Source organism: Petromyzon marinus, chromosome 10 (assembly GCF_048934315.1).
Source record: "Petromyzon marinus isolate PM22_M1 ecotype Great Lakes invasive population chromosome 10, UKy_Petmar_22M1.pri1.0, whole genome shotgun sequence".
Lineage (NCBI taxonomy): Eukaryota > Metazoa > Chordata > Hyperoartia > Petromyzontiformes > Petromyzontidae > Petromyzon > Petromyzon marinus.
The window spans coordinates 9884839-9912192 of NC_133676.1; the positions used below are offsets into that span (position 1 = coordinate 9884839).

Here is a 27354-nt window from a genome sequence, read left to right on the forward strand (position 1 = left end):
TGGGATCTTTGTATACATTTGCGCTTTTTAGTATTGTCATTCGGTTGACATTTATATTGTATGCCAGTTCTTAAATATGCAAATACAGGCATCCGAAACTGTGAAAGTTTTGTAACCTGGTTCATACTAAATTGGGTGACAACCAGGGTTTTCCAGGTGCTGTGTTGCTGCGAGGTGTAGCCAGGCGATGACAGTGCCGAGTGTCATCCCCTTCTACACGTGGTCGATTTTCTCCGGGCACTCCAAGTTCCTCTCACATGAAAAGCCAATCCCTCATTTATGGAACTGACTAAACATTCCCAATGGAATAGCCTCCTGAAAAAAAATTGTCCTGATGCAGTAAGGCTTTTATTTGGTAAACAATTTGCATTGTTATTATCATTGTTATTAACAACTGGCGTCAGCATCATTTTTAGCTTCACAATACTGATAATTCATTGCAGGCGGTTGCCGGTTGCCGAGTGGTTTATGATGCACGTCAAATGTGTTTCTCCGTCGGTGTGCAGTGGCGCGTCCGTGGCTCGCGTCCGGGCAGGAGACGCCACCTCTAATTGAGGAAGTGCAGGCTTTGATGAAATCAACTGCAGCTGTAGAAATACGAGTAAACGTCTGGCAGTTTGGTCCCCCTGGCGTAGCGGACACATGAAAGCCCAGTGTTGCGGCCGCGGGGTTCAGAAAAATGACATCGGCACTATAATTTGGCCCGGCAAAGCGTGCGAATGAAACGCCGAGAATTGGGCCACGGCAAAGTTCATCTTCTATGGTTCTTTCGGTAAAGTCACGTAGAATGAGAATAAAATAATAAATTGATAAAATAAAATAACACAATAATATTCTCACGACGTTTCGGCCACAACACAAGCGGCCTTGATCAGGTGAAGGGACGAGACTGTCTGGTAGGACAGATCGTGGATCAAGCAATGGCAGTGGTCCACAACAAGCCTGCTCTCTACGGAGCCGGAGAGAGAGGCCAAGTACAATGAATTCAGATGACATCGATACGAATAACAGGAACACGACTTGCCGAGGAGCATGAGAACGTTTGATCATCAGAGGAGTTATCTGATGGCAATGCCCCCTGATCATTCTGTAGGTTGGTTGGACAATACATTCTTGCAACGTGAGCGAAATATTTAGAATTATATATATACAATCTTAGTATGAAAACAATGAGAATAGGTTTTATCCTTTCTGGCAATAAAACGGCAGGCGTTAACATGTTCAAACACCAAATATAAACCTTTTGCAAGGAATCAAGTCTGCATTAACCACACGAACTTGTGGTGAACATGCAAACAAACATGCTCTGATAATAAATATTGTCTTTGAAACTGATTGGTCCCATGTAAAATCTTGTTTCACCTTTATTTAAACCAAAAAAATATCATGCTGGAGAGAGAGAGAGAAACTCCGTTCATTGATGATATTGGCATAGTGGTTAAAGCGCTGCTCTGTGAACCCTGCGAACTGATTTAAATGTATTGGCCACGGATAACATCGGTGGCGAGTGATAATGTGCACGGACAAACGTGGTGAAGCGTCGACAACTCAACCAGCAAGATCCACACAAAAAAACACATGGACAATTCATCCAGTCCACGACTGGATGAATTGTCGATGTGCTTTTTTGTAGATTTTTTGTGAGTTGATCACAGAAAGTGAAATTAGAATACAAATAGAATTTCACATGGCAGTACAGTATACCGATTTTATTTCACGTTTCCGTTTTATTTAATAAGGAACATATTTATTGGGTGCAAAGGTTTGGTAAAAACTGAACATGCAAAGCATTCAGATTTATTTGATTTTTTTTATACAGATAAAGTGTTTTGCCTCTCGTATACCTGAGTAAAATGTTGGCATCATCTTTCGTACAACATAGGTATTGGTCATACGGTATTCGTAACAGACCTAGTGTACTCAAATTTCATTTTAAAAATACCTTACACATATTTTAGTGCTTTTTGAGAAACTATATATTTACACTGCTGATAATGTACTTTTCCCCCAAAAAATATAGCATTGGAGCATTTACAAATTTACGTCAAATATTTAACATTTTCAGTGCATTGAAAATAGACGGTCCATTGCTGTCACAATATTTGTTTGCAACTGAACCCGCCATACAAACCAATCTCTATCGAATTCCTCCTCTCTTTAGTGCTACCCCAACTAGACAGCCGAAGACTGTCCTGCTGTCCTGGTGTTAGGGTTGCCACTTCTGAGGTACAAAAACCAGGACATGTCATGGCAAGGAGAAGAATATCTGACAATACCAGAAGATTTAAAGCTTTCGTGACTGCAGTAATCCATATTCTTAGCTCTTTCGGTAAAGTCACGTTATTGTTTCCCTTCAACGTGACTTTACCGAAAGAGCTAAGAATATGGAATACCAGAACGGTTAAGAACTACATGTAAATGCATTTTTAAGTGGTTTATTATTACGCGACTGACAAAATAAGCCAGGATTTTAATGTTCTGGGAAGACTTACAGATTTCCCAGGATGGCAGCCACTTCAAAGAGAGGTTCCTGGGAAAAGCAGAACAGGTGGCAACCCGACTTTGCGTCGCCACGTTGGCCCACAAGGCGACCTAGGACGAGGTCGGCCATGCACGCGCGTGTGCCAACCCTCCTTCGCCGCACTAGTCCTCGAACACCTCCAGGAAGAGCGGAGGGAAGAGCTCGCTGGGACATTCCACCTTCATCTTGAGGAAGCGGTCCGTGTGGCTGACGCTGATGAGGCGTAGGTCGGTCACCTTCATGAGCAGCTTGGGCCAGAAGAAGGGCATGCTGTGCTTGCGCCGCTGCACGTAGCGCTCGAAGGCCAGCAGGTACCGCTCCTGCATCCAGTCCACCTTGTCTGGCCTCGACAGGCCGGCGCGGTCTGCGACGAGGACGTCAGACGTTTCACGTCCCGCTTGGCTATGGTTGAATGCATTCGTACGTGAGCTCTCTGTCCATCTGCCCGTCTGTAATGAGGGGGGGGGGCCCCCACAAGAACTCTTTTAAAGTTGATCCAGTGTGAACGAAATTTAAGTTAGAAATTGTGTTCATAATTACGGGCTTACGCTATCGATCAGCCTGGGTGGGCTGGAGGGGGTGATTTGACCATGGGTGAAGGTGCTCAGGATCTCAGTTCAGATATCACTCGCCACCGATGTTAGCCATGGCAAGGGATCAAAGTTGGGACTCCAAGTCCATAGCGCAATGTGCTAACCGCTGCACCGTCGTTCAAGAGGTGCGCACATCTGTCAGTGGAATAAATGCATTTTTTGTTATCCGTTGGATGCGTTGAAAAAAGTTCCCGCCTGTATTCACTTACATCACTGCACTGTATATTCAGCATGTAATTCGCGATTGTCTGTAAGTGCAGATAAAGGCTGGTGATGGACCTCGTGCGTGCAATGTGCGTATAATGGTACAAGATAAACGATGTGGAGCGCATACCGACTCAGCATTGAGGCACTCACTTCGGGGACGGTGCGTGTAGATTACAAAGAAATTCAACAATGCGACAGACAAAAATAATTTTTTTTAAAAGCACTCAACTGGCTTTTTCCGACAGCAGGCACAATGAGGCGACCGGCACAAGCGCACGTTGGCCGTGTGGGCGCAACACACACCAAGAAGGGCGCTTTAAGTCGCCGGGACTATTTCTAAAACCAAACTATTTTTTTATTTTACCAGGTAAGGCCCATCGAGCTACGTAGCTCTTTTTCAGAAGCCACCTGGACACAAATGATAGCTCAACGAAGTGACACATCACCCAAAGCAGTGGCTCTTAACGTTTACTGCAGCCTTGCACTCCTTTGGTTTTCAATCGTTAAGAAATATCTAATGTTAATAAATGCATGGAGGGTTTGATGAGACAAAGTAGTTGGTCTTACGTGCACGTGCTTAATTTGTGTTTCGATTATTTACCTTCTAAAGAAATCTGGCCATGTCTCCCATTCACAAAAAAGGGCATCTCGCACTTCCCGGACGTGCGTGCACCCCAGGTTAAGAGCCACTGCTCAAAAGGCATGCTTCTAAATGTGGAGGGAAAATCCGGGGGACCCAGATAAAAAATCCACGCGACCATGGGGAGACCATGCAAACTCAAAATATACAGGTGTAAAGATCGGGATCGAACCCACGGCCTCCTGTAAACAAGGCGAGGTAGTTAACATCTCACCACTCTGGGACTGTTGAGAAGTCAACGAGTTTGCGACTATGTGAAAGAGCATGCATGCATCTGCAGCTGGGATCGAATGCCATTTCAAATGTTACCAAACGTGAACTCGGAATTGAACAACGTGGACCTTTTTGGCATTCACGGTGTCAAGTTGATGCCTTCTCTCACCACGAGCACTGCCGCACCCATCTCCCACTGCAACGAACGCTTCAATCCACTAATATTATTCTTCACGCTTACGATGACGAACGTGAGTGAGGAGCTGGCAATGGGCCAGCTCGTTTCTCATAATGCATTTTTAAGGGGCCTCATTAAAGTTGTGTGTTGTTAAACTGCTCATTTATTTAAGTGCTTTAATTTAAATTCGTATTTGAACGATTTGTTGCCAGTAAATTAACGCACCTGACTCGAGATGGCTGGGATGCCCAGGGGTTACAGAACCACTGAGACACTGGCTTTTGCATCCAGGTTTCAGTCAGCTATGGTTAAACCAGCTTCTCAGGTGCAGTGAGTTGATGGTCTCAGTCCGGTCACGGATGACTACACACAAAAAAACATCACATCAATATTGTGTTTTCACTTCGTTTGGTGAAATTCTAGCTGTTGAGAATAAAAAAAAAATTGTTTGACTGTCATGCGACGGCTAGTACTTGATAGCTTTGGTACGTGGGAAAGTGAAGTGCCCTAGTATGTGGGAAATAAAATCACTCGAAGGGATATCAGCAGTAGTTCTGTGATATCACCTTACATGAACCGTTCTTGAACACGAGTGATGCACTGTCCCTGTGAGAGTTTCCAAACGGACACTTCACTCCATGGCATAACGCCGATAGCACAACGATCAATATCAGGGGGAAATAGGAAAAACAATAAAAATAAGTGACAAATATAAAAAAAACCCCATCGCACCTGAAGACACGAGCAGCACGGCCTGCAACAGAGCCACCTCGGTGTCGTCGAGCTCAAAGCTGACGAGCGACCTCCCCAGCTCGAAGATCGAATCGGAGATGTCTCCCAGGCCGCCGTGTTTCAGCTGCTGGCGCCTGACGGCCACCTCCCCGTTGAGCGTGAGCGTGTCGCTGTCGGCGTCGTAGCGAACGGCGGCGCGCAGGGACATGATCTCCATGCAGCAGCCCTTGAGCAGGATGATCTGATCTTCGCACGGCAGCTAGGCGCGCACGTGCACATCGAATCGAGTCACGCGTATGTTTGGCGTTGGAGTACAAGTACGTCAGGCACCTCCGATTAGCAAAGTTGGCTACGTGCGGTGTAGAAGAAGTTTATCATACATACGTCAGGTACCACCGTATTCCACAGACGTAGTCTGCAGGAGCGTACACAGCCAGGGAAGAAGGTGCCATGTGGTTTCCGAATTGAGTAATTTGCGGGTAATATTTTACTTAAATTTGGACCTTGACATCGTTACACATGGCCTACAACTTTTATGAATGACGTCAAAGGCTCTTTAACATCCGCTGTAAAACAGGCGGCGCGTATTCACGTTAATATATCGGCAGCATTAATTAGGGCGGCCGTTGGGGCTCAAATTGTGAAACTCTACAATAAGCGACGAACACGCTGTAACAGGACATAATGAATCGGCGACAATTCATGAAAAGTGTTACATTTTCATGGCCGTATATGGAGAAATTGGGCGTGGCTTTGCCCAAATACTGTTATTGGGGTGCTTTCTTGCCCAAATAAGGAATAGTGCAACGGGAATCGTCAGCTATGGTCACTAAATACTCAACCATAGCTCGATCACTGCTTGATCAATGATTGATCACGCCCAATTCTTCCATATATCATTCATTCTGTCGCGGATTTTTTTATGTCCTCCTCGGCCATGTCACCGCCCCCCACACACACAGAGGGCTTCATCTCAAGGACCGGGCCAACGACCGAGAAAATACTTCCACGCCCGGCACGTCCACATTCAGTATACCTCCAGCTGCGGATGTGAATACTAGTCACTTGCTTACTCCAGTCCAGCAGAGCCTTTTTCGGCTGTTAACGTGAAAACAGGGCATGAAGAGGTGGTGTGTCCAGCACCCGCCCTGTCGCCTTCATCTCCGTAGTGCTGACGTTGACTGCACAGCACTGGCTATGTACTCATTTTAGGCTGAGCTGACCTACTGGAGATGAAGGTTCAAATTCTAATTATCGCTGGTGTTATAATGGTCAGGAATTTAACCTGAGTTCTTTGAATCAGCCGACAAATACACGTTTCTCAATCCACAGCTGGATGAGGGCCTCCCCACGCCGTATCGGAGTTATTTGAACATACTTCACCATGCCGGTTAGTGCATGTTGGTGTAGGCGGTGAGCAGAGACGTTGGATTCTAGAATCACAGTCGAAGAATTTGATATTGCTGCATCGCCCACTGCTGCCCACCATGTAGCTCCGCAGCAGTAGCCTCTAACACTTGCTGGTTGACTCAACCAAGCTTTATCCAGACTCCACCCATAGTTAGCTTCTGAGATAAGATCAAGCGCATCTCGGGTCGTTTTTTGGGGGGAGGGAGTCATGGGACAGTCACGAAGAGTATCGCGTGGTCAAGCTTCTACCTCCAGGAATCCCGTGAGCTTCTTGGCAAAGTCGACCACTCTGGTGATGGCCGGGGTGATGATGCTGGTGAAGAGGCTGAATGCGGCCAAGTCCACCATCTCTCCGTTCTGTGCCGAGGGCCGGCCTACCCCGTCAGGCTGCGGGGAGACAGCGCCCGTGAAATTATCTGCACCCGAAGGCGATTTGATTCTGTTTGGCAAACCTCAAGTGAAGTCTCTCCGAGATGAGAACTCCAGAGGATCCCTGTCTCTGCAAAACTGAAGACCCCAAGTTCGTCTCGCTCTTGTGAATAAAAAAAATCATGGCCGTGTGGGATTTCCCCCATTAAATGACATCATAGCAATTACACCCAAAACACATTTGATGTCTTAGTCCCTACACAAAACCATCACATGTCCACAACCATCAACTTGAAGACAAATGGGGCTTTTTTTTCTTCCCACGGGCAATAAAGGATTGTAACAGGCTACCGAAAGAAGCGAGAGCCAGTTCCTCTAGCCCTACATTAAAAAATATAATTTGATAACAACTCATCGGGAGCAGACAAAGGCACAGTGCGTCCACCACACTCCCACGCAAGTGGAGGAGCGACGCGGGCTGTTACACTCCACTATCGTCGTGAGCTGCGCACGACGTGAAGGTGCCTGGGGCACGCCGAGTGCCACTGCAGTTACACCGCCTGCACACTCAATTGCTATGGTAACGCCTAAAGGTCCGTGCTTGAGCCATCGAACGTGCAACTGCGCTGCACGCGACGGTATCGTTTATATGTCGGGGGGCAGAAGTCTCTGCAACCGGTTGTGAGAATATTCTTAGCTCTTTCGGTAAAGTCACGTTGAAGGGAAACAATAAAATAATAATATATTTAAAACAATAAAAATTCTCACGACGTTTCGACCATAACGCAAGCGGTCATCATCAGGTGTGAAAAACCAACGGCAAGAAACATTTGAAAGAAGTGGCAGTTGCGCAACCGGTTGTGAGCAGTTGCGCAACCGGTTGTGAGCAGTTGCGCAACCGGTTGTGAGCAGTTGCGCAACCGGTTGTGAGCAGTTGCGCAACCGGTTGTGAGCAGTTGCGCAATCGGTTGTGAGCAGTTGCGCAACCGGTCGCTCACGGTAGAGACTTCAGGCCCCAGTTTGAAGCGGCGATCTACTCAGCGGTTTGGCTGCGGCGTGGACCCGCCGTGACGCGCAGGGCTTAAGCCACCACGATATCCGCCCCCCCCCCTGACCCCCCCCAGTTGTACCAGGAACTTTCTCTTGTGCCTCCAGTCTCCGCCCTGAGCGTTGGAGGAGGTGTGCGCCTCGGTAACATTCTGGATGAGCGCCCACTCCTCGGGGCTGGGCACTCCCCACGCGTCGCCGCTCATCGTCGACGACTCCCTCTGCGCCAGCCGCTGCTGCTGCCGTCGCCGCTCCCGGTTTTCCTCGATGAGACGACGCTTGGCCACGCGCTTGCGGTCGTCCAGCACCACTGCACGTGCGCGAGAGCGAGAGAGACAGTGTGCAACCGCCCCGAGAAAACCTCCACGGGCACTGTCGGCAGATTCCTTGGCGGTTGGCACGGCCGGGCAGGAGCGCATTAATCACTCAGTGCAGAGGTTCCCCCGGTTCGAGCCTAGTGGCCGCCCTGGTTAATGGGACAATCACGAAATAAATGTGTGCCGTCTGCTTCGCAGTGGACGTTAAAAAAATCCATTGTTGTTTAACCCTTTCCAATTCTGATGACGTGTACGTCATCAGTCAAAAATGAAATAATTTTATTGGTACGTCTTCAGGTCGGAAGACTAGGCTATGCGGGACGGCATGTGGCACAGGTTGGTGCCAGCTTTCATAGAGTGCGATCGTGTCGCTACAGTTCTCTGCGGTGAGTACAATGTCTTTAAAAACAAGGGCGCTGTGCCATTTTGGCGAATTGCCCGATGATGCTGAATGTAATTACCAGCGAAACGTCGTACTCAAAAAATGTAAATGTTGTGGATTCACTCTTTAACACACTGGTGGGTTAAAGTAGTGAGCTATTTGTCTTTTGTCAACGTGACACTTTTTTTGCTGATTGGCCGTGTCGGGTGGTGGAGGGTTACGACACATTTATAAATAACGCGATCTAACCCAAAAACGTTTATTATGAATAATATTGGTCGCGAAAGCCTACGTGTTAAACTGTGCCTCTATGGATAAAATAAACGCTAACCGCTTGCGCGTTCCGAGATTCAGCAGTGAACGGGACCCACCCTGCAACTTGTAGATATCTCGGAGTGGGAAAGGGTTAAAAAAATAAATATCGAAGGCCTTGTGTGCTGGCGTCACGACCTAAATTTCCCGAAAGAAATTAGGAGTTGCAATTTACCAAATTGGGTAAAGCCACACAGCAACATCGCCCCCTACTGTGAAACAGCTGCGCACACTACTCGTCTGTAAAACACAGTTCCTTTGTGATAGCCTCATGTTGCACGAATGTCGGGAATACCAAATGTAGGAATGTTTTGTTTTGAATTAAAGGAGCACGGGTTGGTTCGTGGATCACACAAATGTCGTGAAGCTTCCTTCGCGTGGCTATCGAGGTGTTCTACACTGGCTTGCCAGGAGAAAGCGGTGTAGCAAATGTGCACTCCCATCTGTTTCATCTGTATGGGATAGAGTGTTGCCCCCTCGCCCGCATGGGTTTTCCTCAGAGTACTCCAGTTTTCTCTCAAATGTACTCATTAATTGACTAATAACACCTGAATGTGTATTTTTTTTCAACTTCTTTCACACCGTACGTAGCCAACCGTGCTAATCGGAGGTGCGGGGGAAGGACAACAAACGAAAAACAAAAAAAAAACAGTTCTAAATAAATTAGTTTTCAATCTAGATTCAAAAGTGCATATCTCCAGCGGCTTACGAATATCGGAAGAGATCGTTCCAGACGGCTGCAGGTGCGCATCTGAAAGCGCACGATGAGTATATATAGAGGACCTCAGAGCTTGGGAGGGAATTTGGCACGGGTTCACCGCGTGGCTACCTTTCCCACTTTTCCGTAGTTCCTTGCGCCGCTGAGCCGTTCTCTCTCTTCCAGTGAGCGAGTACCGTGCGGCGGGTTACAAGTTGATACTATTATTATTAACGAACAGCAGTGCCCCCAGTGCCCCCCATGCTCCCCCCCCCCCCGTTCACCGGGGTAGGGAGGCAGTAAAGGTCAAGTTATCGAGGTCAATGTAGCCAATGCTGGTATCGCTTCCTTCCTTCTGCCAGATCCTAAAGCAGTTGCACAGCCGACACCCGATCTCCAAAGTATGCACTTACAGTGTACCACTTGTGGAGTTTTATTTTGAGGGTACGAATGTCACCCTCCCCCTCCCATATTGAGTGCCCTGCCCCGCTCCCCTCCCCCGTGATGCCCCTTGATCACCGAGTCCTATAATCGAGGTGGCTTATGGCTCAGGGTTTAGAGGACTGAGCTGGCACCATTAATACGACTATACGTGTGTGTATGTGTGTCACAGTGGTCAGACGATTCCAACAATTCAGGTTTAAAATTTCGATGATAACTCTATAGGTAACTGTTATGTGTACTTCATCGGAACCACCCCAGGTCGACTCAGCCTAAAATAACGACAAAATTACTATATGGTAGAATTACGACTGGTGGGTGGACTAGAGTACTAACTCAATCATTAAATTCAACTTGTATTTCTTCAGTTTTACACGTAGGCTTTCGCGACCAATATTATTCATAATAACGGTTTTTGGGTTAGATCGCGTTTATTTATAAATGTGTCGTTATTATGAATTGTATTTCTTCATGGTACCTTTCTTAAAATCAAGGCCTCTGTACATAAATGACTATATATTACACCGTTCTTCTTAGCCTCCCATTATAATCGATCTGACACCAGCTCATAGACCCAGACTGGACAGCTCATGTATGATTGGTCAGTGGGAGAGCAAGTGCAGAGCTGGAGGAAGGAGAGGACAGCTCCACGGAGATCGGCCGTGCCGTGGCCGTACCCTCCCGTGTTGCTCTTTTGTCGCTCCACTGCCGGACGAGGGGTTGCTTAGCAATATAACACCACGCTGCATGGTCACTGCGGGATGACGAAGGCGGTGAAGCATAGAGGATGGAGCACAGTACCGCACAGCAAATGCATTTTTCCACACTGCGCATCTGCTGACGACAGCCCTCGACGTCCGTTTCATGCGTGGCGGTTGCCCGTCCGAGGCGCTCGAGCCGGGTCTGGAACCTCGCCTGCTTAGTTTGCGAGCTCCGACACGAATCTGGCGCACGCCGGTTGATTTGGTCACGGGCTCTCGAGCGCGCTTGGAAAGCTCTGAATGGACGAGCCGCGGTGTCCCGGGTTACTCACAGTCGGTGACCATGCCGACAGCCAGACACTTCTTGAAGCGGCACTCCTGGCACTGGTTGCGGTTGATGCGGTCGACGGTGCAGGTCTCGGAGAACTTGCACACGTACATGACGTGCAGGCTCTTCTGGATGGTTCGGCGGAAGAAGCCCTAACGTGGAGCGACGCGGTTCGTGGAAGAGACAGAGGGGAGAGAGGAGGCGGGTTTGGGCGGGGGGGGGGAGAGGTACGGAGTTGGGGTGTTGGCGGTTGGCAGCAGAGGAAACATTTTTTAAAATGGCAAAAATGAGGAGCGAAACCCCGGTGGGCTGGATAAATGACGGTGAAAACGACTAATAACTGAATGTCTTTGAGGCGGCCGAATTAATATTTGTCACATTAATGAGCAAAGCGGTCTAAATTGACAAACCAGCACATGCAATACCTTAACCCGTAAAGCGCAACCACGCATCGTTTTTGGCTTTCCCCCAAATGTGATCCCAATTGTACGATCAGCGGGCATGACGTCAGGAGACGTAGAACCAACGCGGACCTCTCACGGAGCAGTGCAGCCCTTTGTGTTAGAACACGGCCCTTGATAAGGGATACCACCGAGCTACTTATGAAATCTCATCAAAGTCACCTCTGGTCCACACAGATGATGGCAGCACTTTCTTACTCACTCTGTGCCACCAAAATAATGTATTTTTTTATTTCTCAGGGCTGGAATTTAGCCACATTGAGTGCAGGATAAAAAAAAAGAAAAAATTACGCGATGGGTTGTGTTTTTTTTTGTGTGCAGTCATTGTTGGTGACTGGTCCGAGACCATTGAGTCGCTCGACATTTGAGAAGCCCGTTTGATCAGAGGCGGTTGTCCCGGTTTCGAACCCAGAATCTCACTGGCGCCAGCTCAGCGCTCGGGACCTCTGAGCCTCTGAGCCACCCCCCGGCCATTTTGCATCACAACTCGTTTCTCACGGCGTCGGTATCCGGAACGGGTTTTTTTTTTGTTTACGGAGAAGCCGGAACTTGCTTGCTGTGCCCGCGTGCGTGGAAGAGGAACGGCATTGCACCTTGCATCCCTCGCAGGTGATGCAGTGGTAGTGGTACCCCGTGGCCTTGTCACCACACACAGCGCACGGCTGCCCCTCCAGGAGGTAGCTGGGGATGTACACTGCGAGGGCACACAGCACACGAGACGGTTCGGAACGATCGGCTGATCAAGTAACGCTTTTTCCCGCTTGCGTTTGTCCTCGGAAGTATTTCCTTTAAAACAACAGTGCGGAAACCGATGGGTAGCCATCATATACGTGAATAGCCCTTGTTGACTTTTAAAGGGTTTGTCTATTACTTTATATCTACTGATGGGTAACTGGTCATATGCCCATTTTAGTCTGTTCATCTGTAAACATTCTTCAAAGTATGTTTGTATCAGGGCCGGCATGGTGTATAGTGCAGTTTTAATCTATTATTTACTCAATCCCTCTGGCCTTCTCCATCTCTCTGCTGCGAGGAAGGGAAGTTGCCCAAATTGTCACTTATTTTATATTTTGTCCTGCTCTGTAGAGCAGTGCTCTTGACGGATTTGTTGAGTTTTGGCTCTTTGTTTGGTGTCTCCGAGTTTTGGGAAAACCCTTTCATAAATTGGAGCAGTTTTGAATAGTGTATGCTCATAATACTATCAACACATTTACTACAGATCTGTCCATATCAGATCACATTTACGAGAGTTATAGTACCACTCCAGACAAGTGGACAGAGTAATACATAAACGCCTTCAGCCTTAGTTGGAAAGTATCTATAGGAATTGGTTATCCTTCGTTAAACATCACGACACAAAGTTTGCAGGAAATTACACATTCACTAGGAGACCTTGAAAATTACAACTCTCAATGTCACATGATCTGAACCAAATTCCGTTGGTGCATGAATACTGAACGCAAAGCCATAATTTTATTGTCGTAATTTCATACCTGTCAACCACTTATCAGTGCCTACCTTATTACAAACCAATTCAGACCTTATTGGTCACCCCGGTCCCCTTATAAATCACTACGTTCATCCTACAAAGTCCCATCACAAGGGAGAAACACAAACAAATAGACAAAACAAAATTACCCGAATTGAAAGGGTTGTACGCTGTATAGAAACTAAAAACTCGATTTCCCTGTACAAGAATACGGGGTAAACCGTATGGGTTGACACGGTGTGTAAATTTCATCTATTTGTCCACTGTGGGATGAAGGCGCCTCCCGACGCCATCTCGGTAATTGGAACATTGGTTCGTGCTGGTGGAGTAGGCACCCAACACCATTTCAGATATCACTCGCCACGGATATTAAGCGTGCCTGGGGATTGAACTCAGGTCACCAGCCACCAGGTTGGTGCCGCAGTGTGCGAGCCACTGTGCCCCGACACTCCACCCCACGCACTTTCTGATGCCCATGTTGGCGAATGTTTAAATACAGGGGGGTGCTTCAAAAACAATGTGAACACTTTGGAGAATTCGCAACAATACCACGAGAAATGTGCTGCTGCCTCCGGGCTCTGGAGACCACCAGGAGAAGATTCCAGGCCACGCGTTGACAATTACGGGGAACGAGTGGAGACTCTTTTTGAAGCTATTAACATACATTTGTTATCATCTTACAGTGTATTAACCGTTGTTTTTCCATTAAACACGATAGGTGTTAACATTTTTTTAAGCACCATGTATTGCCTCATTCCTGACTTTGCCTCCGCCACCAACAATGAGGCATATTGCCGACGCTGCGCTTCAGCGATTTGGTTCGATCTGGGATATATGACTATTTAACTAATCGATTACTCTCCCGATCATCAGAATCGATTATATTACTCATCGGAAAACCCGAGCGTAGATGCGTCGAAATATCTCACATCCGTTCCAGTTCTGCGAGTCTTATGTGAGTCTATTATTGCCTGTGTTCGTCTATGGGTCTCTTATGTAGGTCATTGGTGACCGGACCATCAATTCGCTACACCTGAGAACCAAATTTCATCGCAAGGTGGCTAACAACCCTATTTGAATCCAGCAATCGTACCGGTGTTCTGACCCCCCACCACCACCACCACCTAATCCACCCAGCCACCTGAGCTCTCACCCTTCTTCCCTTGCTTGTCGTCGTTGCCCGTGCGCTCGGGGAACTCCCGCTGGAGTTGTCCGGGGTCCCCGTCCGCCGCCGCCGCCCCGTCGACCCGCTGGAACTCCGCGCCCGAGTGCCGGGGCGTCGCGGCGCTGCCACTCCGCTCGCCCGTGTCCATCTCAACCCCGCGCAGGCACGCGCGCTGCACCGACGGTTGACAGCAACAACGCGCGGTCACACGACAGACAGAGAGAGAGAGACAGAGACGACCCGGGGGCAGGTGCGCGCCGCTCGGGTCGCGTTCATCCACTCAGCTCTTGTTGATCACCGTTCAGGGGCTCGTCTATCCATTGTGGAGCGTGCAGCCGGCTCCTCGGTGTGTACAGACCCGTAACGGCGGTGGTGTAGGGGTGGGGGGGGGGGGCAGCTGACGACTTAGCTCCCCATTCTAAGAATGTTGTGGTCAAGTCAAGAAATGTTGGTACAATATTTAAAACAAGCGGAGGGGCGCTAGGTAAAGTGCAAAAACGAGGGGAAATAAGTGGTGACCTTCACAGACGTTCCTCGTGATGTTAGAAGCTATAGTTATTATTATTTTTACTACTAATATGTTTGTTTACCCAGGAAAGCCTCACCGAGTTTCAAGACTCTTTCCAAGGAACATCCTGCCAAGTTTGTTTTCAGTTGAAGGCGATGTTGCTATGTGTTATCCAAATTGAGTGATTTGCAGGTTACTTTTCAACGTCGGAATGTTTGGCCAATACCACTTACTTTGTATGTGTTTTTTTATTGTTTAAGCTACGGGAGGACACTGGAGAACTCGTAGGATACCCATGATGAAAAGGGGGACACATGTAAACCCCACAGAAAGGTGCCAGAGTCTGGAATTGAACCTAGGCTTTTCTTGGCGTGAGGCACAGGTCTCGGCAGTGCGTCATGCTGTTTCCTATAAACCCAGGGGTCTAGAGCTCGAGCTGAATGTACGACAGACATAAGCAGATTGTATCATTACCCGCCAAGATGTTGTACGGTCCCACTTTATATAAAGTCACTCACTCTGTGTCAAACTCGTTTTCCGTGGGTTTTGTCCGGGTGAATCTCAAGATTCCTGATTCTTGTGAGTCCCCAATTCTCAACAATGCTGATGTTGATCACACAGAGTAGATGAATGGGCAATACCCATTCATGAATTTAAAAGTGAATGGTGCAATGAAGATTTTCAAATGCCTGTGCCCTTCACGTAATTACAGCGCTCTTGCCCACAGCTTATAAAAGGTCAAAGCGCAGCCCTGCAGTTGCCTAGTCACAACCACTGCTGGCAAAAGGACCTCCACGTAAGGGAGGGGGGGGGGGTCTAGAGAAACCCCGTCTCAAAGGTAATTGGCCTCCTCTTCCACACCAGTCAGACATCTTGGAAGAGTTGAGAGTATCTCGCGCTTTACCCCCACGACCGACTGCGGTGTCAGAATTTGTACTGCTGCGTGGACAGTAGTGACGGGGAATTCGAGAAACTGTCACCATTGTTTCACGGAGCCAAATACCTGTGCGGTGCCGATTACCAACGCCACGAACGTTTTTTTTTTCATACAAAGCGGAGCGGAATGGGCGATCTGGAATCCGTACATAAGTGAAGCGTGCAGTGAAGAATTACAATGCCACGCGATAAATGACAGTGCCTGTATCCCCAGAGTTCATGCATCCTCTGAATACGTTGCTTGCTGTTGCTGTTGGCACGGGCAAGCTCCACAGATGTGCGCACTTTCTGTCTCAGCTGAGTGAACAACGCTGGCGTCAGTGCCATCTGCACGCCACACGCGTCATGGGCTCCAAAAACGTAAATCTCGAATGCAGGTTTAAAGTGCAACGTTTAGAACCGATTAAGAGGTGGAAATGCTCGAAATGGTGCTCACCTCAGGGGCCGATCTTCCTTGCCGCGGAAGGGAACTGCACTTCTTCTAAGCCACCGCGAGACGCGGCATTTTATTCGGTGGCCGATATAAAAAAAAACCGCGCTGAACGCCGCCGTGAAATGTACCGCTGGTCGCCAGGACCCCGGATTGTAGACGAGGGCCATCGCTGGGAATTGAGCCAGCGACGCGGCTGTAATGCTCAGAGCGCGGAGCTGCGGATACATTACGCTCGCCGTAAACAGGACGGGGAACTTTTGGGTGGCGAGCTGTCTGAGCACATAATAATTTGAGCTGATAAATATTTGCGGCGGTAAAAGTGTAAAAATAAATAACCCTCCCCACCCCCCCCCCATTACCGTGCTTTCTGTGCTTTCTGTGCAAGTGTGTCAAGCGGTCATCCTTTAAGGCGGGGTATGTGAAAATTCAGTTGTGGTGCGACTTATTTGCCAATGCTTTTAACGCGAAGATGGGTGTCAGACGAAGGATGTTACTCTGAATGGGATCTAAGACATTTATTAGTCAATCAATGAATTAATTACTATGCAGACCTTTGTCAATCCACTGCTGGATGAATGCCTCCCCACGCCGTGTCGGTAACGGAGGTCGTTGCGGTTGTTTAGCCACGGTCATCAGGTGGGGGGGGGGGGGGGGGTGCGGATCACACGGGACTGGTTCAGATATCACGCGCCTCTGATGTTCGCCACGGCCAGAAATCATCCTCGGGTCTCCCGGGTCCATAGCGCAGTGTGCCAACCACCACCGCACCACCGCTTGCCCGCCTTCATTCATACCCTTAGCATAATCTACGTGTTGCAGACTACACATAGCTCGACCGTGCCGTAATGTTATTATTATTATTCTATCACTCCCATAGAGACACCTCGACAAAGCCAGAGGCCGGTAGTTGAAGAGAGCTGCTTTGCAATATGATCGTTTTATTTGCCCTTTCCGACCAAACGATGCAACGACGATGAGTCGCATCTGTTTTAAGCACGCCGGTCTCTTGCACCGCAAGCACGTGCGTGGAATGTCGCTGGCAAAATCGAGTATTTGGCTGCTGTTAAATACAAAAAAAAATGCCGCGTGATAAGCCACTTCGTTGAGCTATCGTTTGTGGCCAGGTCGCTTCTGAAAAGGAGCTGTACGGCTCAGTGGGTCGTACCTGGTAAAATAAAAAATATATATTTATAGGTTTTTTTTTTAATTGACGCCCTCCCGCTGGGCAATCTGGGGGTTTCCCCGATGCCGTAACTGTTTACTTGCTCATTGCTCATTTGAATCATTTGGCAGGACCACGGGGTCCCGTAAAAATCAGGTGAATAATGATTATTTTTCAGTCCGCCCACTCGTGATCGCCAAGAAGTACTTTTCGATCCCCGCCGATTGCCTCGACTACTATCCAGCCATCCCGCCCAATCTCGTCGCCGAGTTGGACGACGACAGCAACGCGCCGCCCGCCCAGACTCGCGCCAACAAGCGCCAGCAGCAGGCGGCGATCACCACGATGGGCGCCACCCCACCGGCCAAACGCGAGCCCCGGGGGGCGTCCGCCGCAGTCGCGCGCCCTCCGGTCAGCCGTCGATCCTCAGCTTCTTTGCCAAGGCGAGCCCGCCCCTCCAGGCAGTTAATTTAACGTGTTTGTGAAATTTTTCAACTTTTTATAAAACTTAGTGCCCCGAGTAGCTCTCGACGAGGCCAATCGATTGACACTAGTTTTGTTGTTGTCGGTAAGGCAACAAGACTCGTGTCGCTACGTGGTTTTTCCCACCCCGGGGCAGTGATGGGACCCCGGGGTCCCGCCAATTGCTTCATTTATCCGTTGTTGGATTTTCATTTTTAAAATATGTACACGGGAGTTCCACCCCTGTAGTGTGATCTCGTTTAACTCGGGAGGTGGGCATACGAAACTCAGTGGGGGGGGGGGGGGGGGGGGGGGGGGGCACGAGGCAGCCAATGCTAAAAAAAACATAACTTTAAATAAATGTGCAACGTGAAATAGATCGAGTGACGAGGCTGTGTGTATTGTACCGATATTTTGACCGCACTGTAAGAATCTATGAGGGCTTCAGCAGGGAGGGGGTGCTCAGTCCCCTTCGAGCCGCCCCCCTCTACCTCCGGCCCCAACGCTGCAGGGCCGCACAGTCTCCACTGGGAGTGGGTTACCTCCATTGCAGTGGAGCGGCCTTCACTGCTCAGGCAGTGGCGGTGAGCGAGGGATTGTCGGCCGCGTGCACGCGAGGCCCATCGCACGCATTCCATCGCGACGGTGGTCATCGACAGCGGTGTTCTTCATTGCAAGGCTCGCGGGCCACTAGCGGCCCATGGTGGCCTTTAGTGCGGCACCACAACAATACACAAATGTGAAAATCCAAGGGTTTCAAATGTGTGGCGGCCCTGACACTGATGTCTTATTGACGAAAGTGCCCCCCGCCCGTCACCTCTGAAAATGAGTGAAGAACACTGATCTACAGGATGCTCCAGATGTCTGGTGACCCCCCCCAAATAATGGAGCCCTAACATTTTTTTCATTAGCATATTCATTTCTGTTTTCCAAGGACCTTACTTAAAAAAAAAGTTGTAGAGAATCAAGTGGAAATGACACGACATCTGGACCACCCTGGACATTCAAACGGCGCGGACCACAGTACGCACACGGCCTCCCTGCGGTGGCGCGGTGAAGGTGACATCTCAACAGATATAACCACCAGATCGTCCGCCCCACGGTCAGTAGCGTGACTAGCGTGCGGGCAGGGGGTGCCTTGCCCCCCCCCCCCCCCCCTGGTGGCCAACGCTACGAGTTGGGGCCCTCTTTGACAACCACCGCGAGATGTGTATTGAAAGGTTTAGTATTGGAAGTAATCGTTTTTTCCCGTAAAGAAACGTAGTGTAACGTAACGAAATGTAATTTGTTTTGAATGACAGTAACTTGAGTAAAATGATGACGTCGTCCCGCACCATTTAAGACAGGAAGCAGGTGGATGGCTTCACTATTCTGGCTAATCGCCCGAAGATGCTGGATGTAATTACCAGCGAAACGTCGCACTCAAATGGTAAATGTTGTGGAGTCACTCTTGAAACACACCGGTAGGCTGAAGAAGTAACTAATTGGCGTTTTGTTAACGTGACACATTTCTTACTGATTGGCCGGGTCGGGTGGTGGAGGGTTGCCACACATTTCTACTTTACGATCTAACCCAAAAACCTTTATTATGAAACATAATCAAGTTCAAAAACATCATATTGACTGTGTAAAAAAAAGTGTGATTGGGCAGGATGCATGATTATAAGGGATAACGGTTGGTAAACCAAGACGGACGACTCAGTGGCAGCCGAAGGAGAGAACGCGCCCGTGCGGGAGTCCAACGGGGAAGATGGAGCAATGAAATCTGCTCCGTGTGCAGTAGCCGGACGGATTTTTGCATCACGAGACCGTGAGAGATGGCGTTGGAAAGATCGTGGATGACGCTGATCACGATCATATACGTGGAGTTGGTTAAATTATTGCAGTTTCAAAGAATGTTCGAAATTTAAAGCCGTTTTTGAAAAAACGTGATGGCATTATCTGGTGACTGAATTGTTTTGACTGCACCTCAGTGAAAGTCTTCAAGCTGAGGGCTCTCGTGCGATTAGGGAATCGCACTTGGTAATTTTTTGTTAAAAGTCACACTTTTGGTACATTTTGATATTTACTTTTGTTATATTAGCAAGAAGATTCCTGCTTGCTTGTTTATTCATTAATCTATTCACTATTTCACTCACCAACAGAACAATACACATACAGTACAGGCATTTAGAATTATATATAAAATATTGGTCCATTTATTATATAAATTAACCCATTTGGCCTTGAACTGCGTGCATACTGTACCTCCTATCTTTATGTGAGCGAACTCAACGGCACGGAAAAGTTATTTGTTTACATAGCCTTAGCGGTTTATGTTTCTAGGAATATATGTTATCAATCGCCGTTGGCTGTCGGCTACGACACCAGTGCACAATGGCCTACTCTTGTACCAGACTCTTAGAATAAAGTTTGGCGAGTAGACAAAAAAAAAGAACGCTTGACATTTCCTACACCGCAATGCGACGTCTGAAATTCTGCCCGGCTTCTTTGGGGTGAAGGATTTTCCGTCTCCAGCCGACCGCACGCCTCAATGATCAAGCGCTTTGGATTCGAGGATTGGTGGATCACGCAGCGATTTTATAAGATGTCAAAATCCCCTTTGACTGTAAAAGGGTTTTCCAGAACAGGGCAGTACAGCAGGTAGGTTCGTCAGCCCATCTGTGTGAACTTTTGATTGTTCTGGCCTATGCATGTCAATCAAGCGTGCTGATCGTAAAACCATTACATAATCCTCACCTGCAGAATGTTTTTTGTTTGTTAATACAGTGAGGGAAAAAAGTATTTGATCCCCTGCTGATTTTGTACGTTTGCCCACTGACAAAGAAATTATCAGTCTATAATTTTAATGGTAGGTTTATTTGAACAGTGAGAGAGAATAACAACAAAATCCAGACAAACGCATGTAAAAAATGTTGTAAATTAATTTGCATTTCAATGAGGGAAATAAGTATTTGAGCCCCTCTCAATCAGAAAGATGTCTGGCTCTCAGGTGTCTTTTATACAGGTAACGAGCTGAGATTAGGAGCACACTCTTAAAGGGAGTGCTCCTAATCTCAGCTTGTTACCTGTATAAAAGACACCTGTCCACAGAAGCAATCAATCAATCAGATTCCAAACTCTCCACCATGGCCAAGACTAAAGAGCTCTCCAAGGATGTCAGGGACAAGATTGTAGACCTAAACAAGGCTGGAATGGGCTGCAAGACCTTTGCCAAGCATCTTGGTGAGAAGGTGACAACAGTTGGTGCGATTATTTGCAAATGGAAGAAACACAAAAGAGAACTGTCAATCTCCCTCAGCCTGGGTTCCATGCAAGATCTCACCTCGTGGGGTTGCAATGATCATGAGAACGGTGAGGAATCAGCCCAGAACTACACGGGATGATCTTGTCTATGATCTCAAGGCAGCTGGGACCATAGTCACCAAGAAAACAATTGGTAACACACTACGCCGTGAAGGACTGAAATCTTGCAGCGCCCGCAAGGTCCCCCTGCTCAAGAAAGCACATATACATGCCCGTCTGAAGTTTGCCAATGAACATCTGAATGATTCAGAGGACAACTGGGTGAAAGTGTTGTGGTCAGATGAGACCAAAATGGAGCTCTTTGGCATCAACTCAACTCGCCGTGTTTGGAGGAGGAGGAATGCTGCCTATGACCCCAAGAACACCATCCCCACCGTCACACATGGAGGTGGAAACATTATGCTTTGGGGGTTTTTTCTGCTAAGGGGACAGGACAACTTCGCCGCATCAAAGGGACGATAGACGGGGCCATGTACCGTCAAATCTTTGGTGAGAACCTCCTTCCCTCAGCCAGGGCATTGAAAATGGGTCGTGGATGGGTATTCCAGCATGACAATGACCCAAAACACACGGCCAAGGCAACAAAGGAGTGGCTCAAGAAGAAGCACATTAAGGTTCTGGAGTGGCCTAGCCTGTCTCCAGACCTTAATCCCATAGAAAATCTGTGGAGGGAGCTGAAGGTTCGAGTTGCCAAACGTCAGCCTCGAAACCTTAATGACTTGGAGAAGATCTGCAAAGAGGAGTGGGACAAAATCCCTCCTGAGATGTGTGCAAACCTGGTGGCCAACTACAAGAAACGTCTGTCCTCTGTGATTGCCAACAAGGGTTTTGCCACCAAGTACTAAGTCATGTTTTGCAGAGGGGTCAAATACTTATTTCCCTCATTAAAATGCAAATAAATATATAACATTTTTGACATGCGTTTTCTGGATTTTTGTTGTTGTTATTCCGTCTCTCACTGTTCAAGTAAACCCACCATTAAAATGATAGACTGATCATTTCTTTGTCAGTGGGAAAACGTACAAAATCAGCAGGGGATCAAATACTTTTTTCCCTCACTGTAAACATATTAAGGCGCCGCCTTTGTTAGTGACTCTCAGAAAGTTGCCGACTGCTCGCCACAGAGGCACCCTGGGACTATTGCCAGGTCGATCAAGAAAATGTGTTCTCCTCGGGGGGGGGGCGCTCTGCACATTGTGTGCCCGAGCGGTGGTGCCCAGGGTAGACACCGCACGTGTAAAGCTGTGAATGTTTACCCTGCTGCTGCCCACTCGTGCGTGCAAGGAGACCCGAGCAGGAGGTGCGCTGGGTCCTCGAGGTTTCGGCCAACGAGCGCGAGAGTGGCCATCTGTAAAATTAAGTCGTGCCCAATGCGCCCAAGCTGTTTGCGTAACATCAAATTCATTATTTGAACTTTTTTTTGTTGTAAATTTCACCGGCTGCTCCCCGAGTTAATGGATGGACAAGAATATAAGTTTACATAACTGTATCAATTCACTGCACCATGCCATTCGTGACGGGTTATTTGACCATTATGCTTCACCATGCTGGTCAGTGCAGGTTGGTGATAGGAGAGGCCCAGAATCGGTTCAGATATCACTTGCCACTGATGTTAGCAATTGCTGGGAATTGGTATTCAAGTGGCTGAGATTATAGCCCAGTTCATTTATCTGGCTGTTAATACAGGGAGTGTACAATGCCACCTTAAAGAAGAAGCATTGTTCCACACGCATGCCTCCTTGCAGGGTGGCAGCTTGATCCATTCTATTTGACGACTGCTTTTCGATTTCTTTCACAAGCTTGTAAGCAAAGGTCACATTGACCTCTGAATATTTGTTCCACTGTTCTCAGAAAAAAATAATCCGACTGATAGCAAATACTCCGGTTTTATATCAGCTCTTTTTGGTGCCAAGAAATGTAGACGGAATTGGCGAGTGTGATCATGGGTGACTGGCACATTGCCCCGTATAAAAAAGTCGCTTGGCTGGCTGTGTCTAGGAATATAGCAACGATACCTCATTCTGCTGTCAGTCATGTGGGTTGTTTGACCATACTTCAACATGCTGTGGGTGTCCAGACACTCACCAACGTGTTTACATGTTGTCAAAGATATCGATACGTTAAACAGACTTTGTCAGATTTTGACTTAAAACTTTCGTGACTGCAGGAATTCATATTCTTTGGTTCTTTCGGTAAAGTCACATAGATATAAAAATAATAATTAAAAAAACCAAAGTGAATTACGATTTATAGCGTAGCAAATTATATCATGAGCCAATCAATTGTGGCTGCACCCCGGAATACGAAACTTGTTTTACCAGGTAAGGCCCACTGATCTATGAAGCTTCTTTTCAGAAACGACCTGGCCAAAAATGATCGCTCAACGAAGTGGCTTATCACGTGGAAATGTGTAGCAGCCAAATAGTCTAAACGCACGCTTTAAATGTGGAGGGAAACACCGGAAGACTCGCAGAAAAATCCACGCGACCACTGGGAGAAAGACATGCAAACTCCAAATATACAGGCGCCAGGGTCGGGATCGAACCCACGAACTCCTATATTAATTTGGTAGCTAAAGCGACCACCATTCACTCTCATGGAGATCTGTTAGCTGAAGCGACTTCATTCACTCGGTTAGTCTCTGCTGTGCATAACACTGGAATATAACCAATAAACACTGGGAATCATTCACTAGTCGGACACCTCCAACATCCAAAGTGTGGCTGTGCCCTTGCTGTGAACGCTGTTGGGTCCAGTGCTGAGCAACTTCCATACGTTTTGCTCTGGATCACTCACCATTCGCTCTGAGGTCATGAGGTCAAACATTTGCCACGTGTGTGTGTGTTTGTGACAAGCACTCGCTAACAGCACTTGTCCCAACAGTCTATGTAGGCTACATGGATTATTTTTGCTTTGCATTTTTAGTGATTTTTTATACAAATATTAGTTATTTTCAGAGCAATTTGCACATGTCATCGTGATAACCCGACGCAGTATAGGATACTAGAATTGTTGACAAGTTTCCATCATGAATATTTAATAGTTATTATTGTTACACATGCGCTGGAATTCAATGAAGCCACAGCTCACCGGACGGTGGATGTAGTGGAGTAGCGATGTGCGGTGGTCTGCACACTGCACTCTGAACCCGGCGACATGAGTGTGATTCCCGGCCACGGCTAACATCGGTGCCAAGTGATACCTGAACCAGTCCTGGGATGCTCCCCACCTTTAATTAACCCGCAACGACCAGCATGGTAAAGTATCGTCAAAGAACCAGACCTGGGAATGGTCTTCATCCAGCGGTAGACTTGCAAAGGACTTAGAAATTACCATGATTATTATTCATTAGTTTTTTTTGGGTTAGATCACGTAAATGTAAATGTGTCGTACACCCACCTCCACTTGACACAGCCAATTAGTAAGGCTTGTCACGTGAACAGAACGAGCTAATCAGTGCCGGATTAAGCTAGTGCAGGGCCTGTAGCATATGTTATAAAGGGGCCCTAATTTAAAAAAAAAACACGTAAATATAAAAAAACACATTTTTTACTTGCATAGTAAAGTAATTGTATTTTTTCATTTGCTATACAACCAGATAATACGACAAATCACTAACCTTAAACATCCAGTCGTTCATAAAAGTTGAAGGCAGTATAGTACTATAGTAATAGAACATGTGCAGAATCACTGAACCGGAAATTATAGCTTGAAAGCATTTAATGCGCGGCCTGTAGCATATGTAGCTACTTTTGCTACGAGGATAATCCGACATTGGTGTCAATGCGCTACTAAATCAGCGCACTGCTGTGTCACAGAGCAAGCCCACAACATTCACAATTGAGCAGGACGTTCCACCGGTGACTACAACCAGCATCGTCAGGCGATTGCCAGACCTGTGAATATGTCTTCCTGTTCAGCACGTTCCGGTCACGTGACGAACCTTACGAATTGGCCGTGTCGGGTGGAGGTGGGTGCACGACACAATTACGCGATTTAACCCCCCCCACGCCCCCCCCTCCCAAAAAAACGTTATCATGAATAATACTAATTGCGAAAACCTACGTGTCAACATTTATTAATGTTATTATTAAGCAATTCGGCCTACTGATTAACCTGCTTTTACAGCACATCCAAACAGTGTGTGCGTCGGCTCCTGTGGAACAACGGCAGGCGGTGTGGCGGCGTTCACGCACCGGGCCACTGGGTGAGGGCTGGTGACGGGGGGGGAGGCACTTGCTGGGTTTATGTTTTGTGCTCTCACCTGCTCAGCGAGCCTGCCTCCAAGCAAGCGACGATCACAGTTGAAACGTTACACAAGTATCGCCCCCTATTAACCTGCACAAGTACTGTTCTTACAGGGCGCGCCTGAATAGATCGCACGTGAATAGAACACACCGGAATAGACTACGCCTGAATAGATCAAACATGAATAGAGCCCACCTGAATAGACCACACCTATTCTTTGGTTCTTTTGCTAAAGTCACGTAGATAGGTTCAAAGAAAATAACAAAAAAACTACGACGTTTCGATCGCAACACAAGCGGTCGTCATCAGGAAAAGGGGATTAGCTTCTAAAGGCAAAATGTTTATAAAGGTTTGAAATGGGCGTAGCCCATCAACCGAGAAAATGGGTACAAACTGAGCAATTATTGGAAGGACGTTATTAACCAGTTTAAGTCATAACTGGCTGTGATGTTCCCATCCTACCACCTTCCGATGTTAGTTGTTATTTTCGACTCTGGTTTTACATTAACAGGTTAAATTTCTCACACTAACACAGCCACCTCACGCGCCGACCTCGAGGTTGCTGCTCTGCGATCTTCCATTGACATGCTAATCTCTCACATTAACATAGCCACCTCAGCACGCTCGCCGTGGAGGCCCCTCAACGATCTTACATTGACATGCTAATTGTTACCTGGAAGCCCTTTAATTGGTGGAAACCCCACGACCGTCACAGTCGCTGCCCACCACTTACATTGGCTGCTGACATTTGGGCTATGCCCATTTTAAACCTTTATAAACATTTTGCTTTTAGAAGCTAACCCCCTTTTCCTGATGACGACCGCTTGTGTTGTGATCGAAACGTCATAGTTTTTTTGTTATTTTCTTTGAACCTATCTATGTGACTTTACCGAAAGAACCAAAGAATACGAATTCCTGCAGTCACGAAAGCGTTAAGTCAAGACCACACCTGATAGATCACACGTGAATATAGAGCACACGTGAAATGACCACACATGAATTTAGAGCACACCTGATAGATCACACGTGAAATTACTACATCCTAAATAAAGCGCAGCTGAATAGACCACACCTGATAGATCACACGTGAATATAGAGCACACGTAAAATGATCACACGTGAATATAGAGCACACCTGATAGATCACACGTGAATATAGAGCACACCTGATAGATCACACGTGAAATGACACCTGAATAGAGCGCACCATTCAATAGACCGCACCTGAATCGACAAAACCTAATAGATCACACATAAATAGATCACACCTAATAGATCATACGTGAATAGGGCACACCTGATAGATCACACGTGAACCGAGCACACATAAATAAAACAACACCTGAAGGGTGCAATGTGATATACATGTCATAATCTGCCGGTGTCTATCCCCTACTGGCAGAAGGCATGTGCAGGCAATGATATTCCACGAAGTGTCATCGAAACGCCGCAACGCCTCGACATTTCAGTTTTGTTTCATCGCGAAAGTTTACCCCGGGCATGGCATGAATTGAACATCGCAAAAACAAAAAAAATCACAAGCGTCAAGTGACGCTTTGACACGGCGGATTGTGAAAATTCGACGGCAACAGCAAGGCGTGTGGGACAGCGCGGCGTGAATGTATTTAAGAGCGATCGCAAGTGTGCACCTTACCCATGGGACAAAGCTCTTACTGACGTAACATGTCGCATCCCTTCATCCACGAGATCATTCCTGGTGGCGACTACGAGCGACGGTGCTTTTGTTTTAGTCTTCAGGCCGAAAGCCGTGCCACAGATCCCACTGCGAGAGATGTTGCGGCTGCGGAGAGGGCCAGTAACTTCCACGTGCGTGCAGCGTGGTGTTTGGGATTGGGGTGGGTGTGGGTGCAGTGTGGCGACGAGAGAGAGAGAGAGGAACGGATACTGTGGTGCATCTGCGTGCGCGTGCGTGCGTGTGTCACGGCGTTTGAGCTTGTGGCTCCTGGCAGAGAGGGAGGGAGGAGGGAGGGAGGAGGCACTTTTCGTGACGTCTCAACATTGGAGTTGGCCGCTGTCCACGCTCCGCTCCCAGGAATTTCACGTAACGCAAAAATACCGATAGGGAACCGACTACA

At 47.6% G+C, this 27354-nt stretch overlaps 1 protein-coding gene across 5 annotated transcripts; it reads right to left on the bottom strand.

The window, feature by feature from the left end:
• Positions 1-1694: 1694 nt before the first annotated feature.
• LOC116940944 (thyroid hormone receptor beta-like) lies at positions 1695-27354 on the bottom strand. 5 transcript variants are annotated; one of them, XR_012941409.1, is made up of 9 exons: positions 26913-27354; positions 14192-14375; positions 12143-12243; positions 11093-11240; positions 7994-8220; positions 6744-6881; positions 5085-5343; positions 4578-4715; positions 2761-2970 (listed from the first exon to the last, which is right to left on the bottom strand). XR_012941409.1 is itself a non-coding variant. In XM_032951358.2 (8 exons), the coding sequence occupies exons 2-8, from the start codon at positions 14349-14351 to the stop codon at positions 2644-2646; spliced, it is 1275 nt and encodes a 424-aa protein (XP_032807249.1). In that variant the 5' UTR covers positions 14352-14375; positions 26913-27353; the 3' UTR covers positions 1695-2643. The 5 variants fall into 5 exon arrangements, 3 of the variants coding, with proteins under 3 accessions (XP_032807249.1, XP_075922248.1, XP_075922250.1); XR_012941410.1 differs by having other exon boundaries at positions 2797-2885; XM_032951358.2 differs by lacking the exon at positions 4578-4715 and having other exon boundaries at positions 1695-2885; positions 26913-27353.

Coding starts and splice junctions, on each gene's coding strand:
- LOC116940944 (XM_032951358.2), bottom strand. CDS start 14,351: ATGGACACGGGCGAGCGGAGTGGCAGCGCCGCGACGCCCCGGCACTCG. Junction 11,241..12,142: donor TCACCTGCGAGGGATGCAAG/GTGCAATGCCGT, acceptor GCTCCACGTTAG/GGCTTCTTCCGCCGAACCAT. Junction 2,886..5,084: donor CGTGCTGCTCGTGTCTTCAG/GTGCGATGGGGT, acceptor TCCTCGTCGCAG/ACCGCGCCGGCCTGTCGAGG.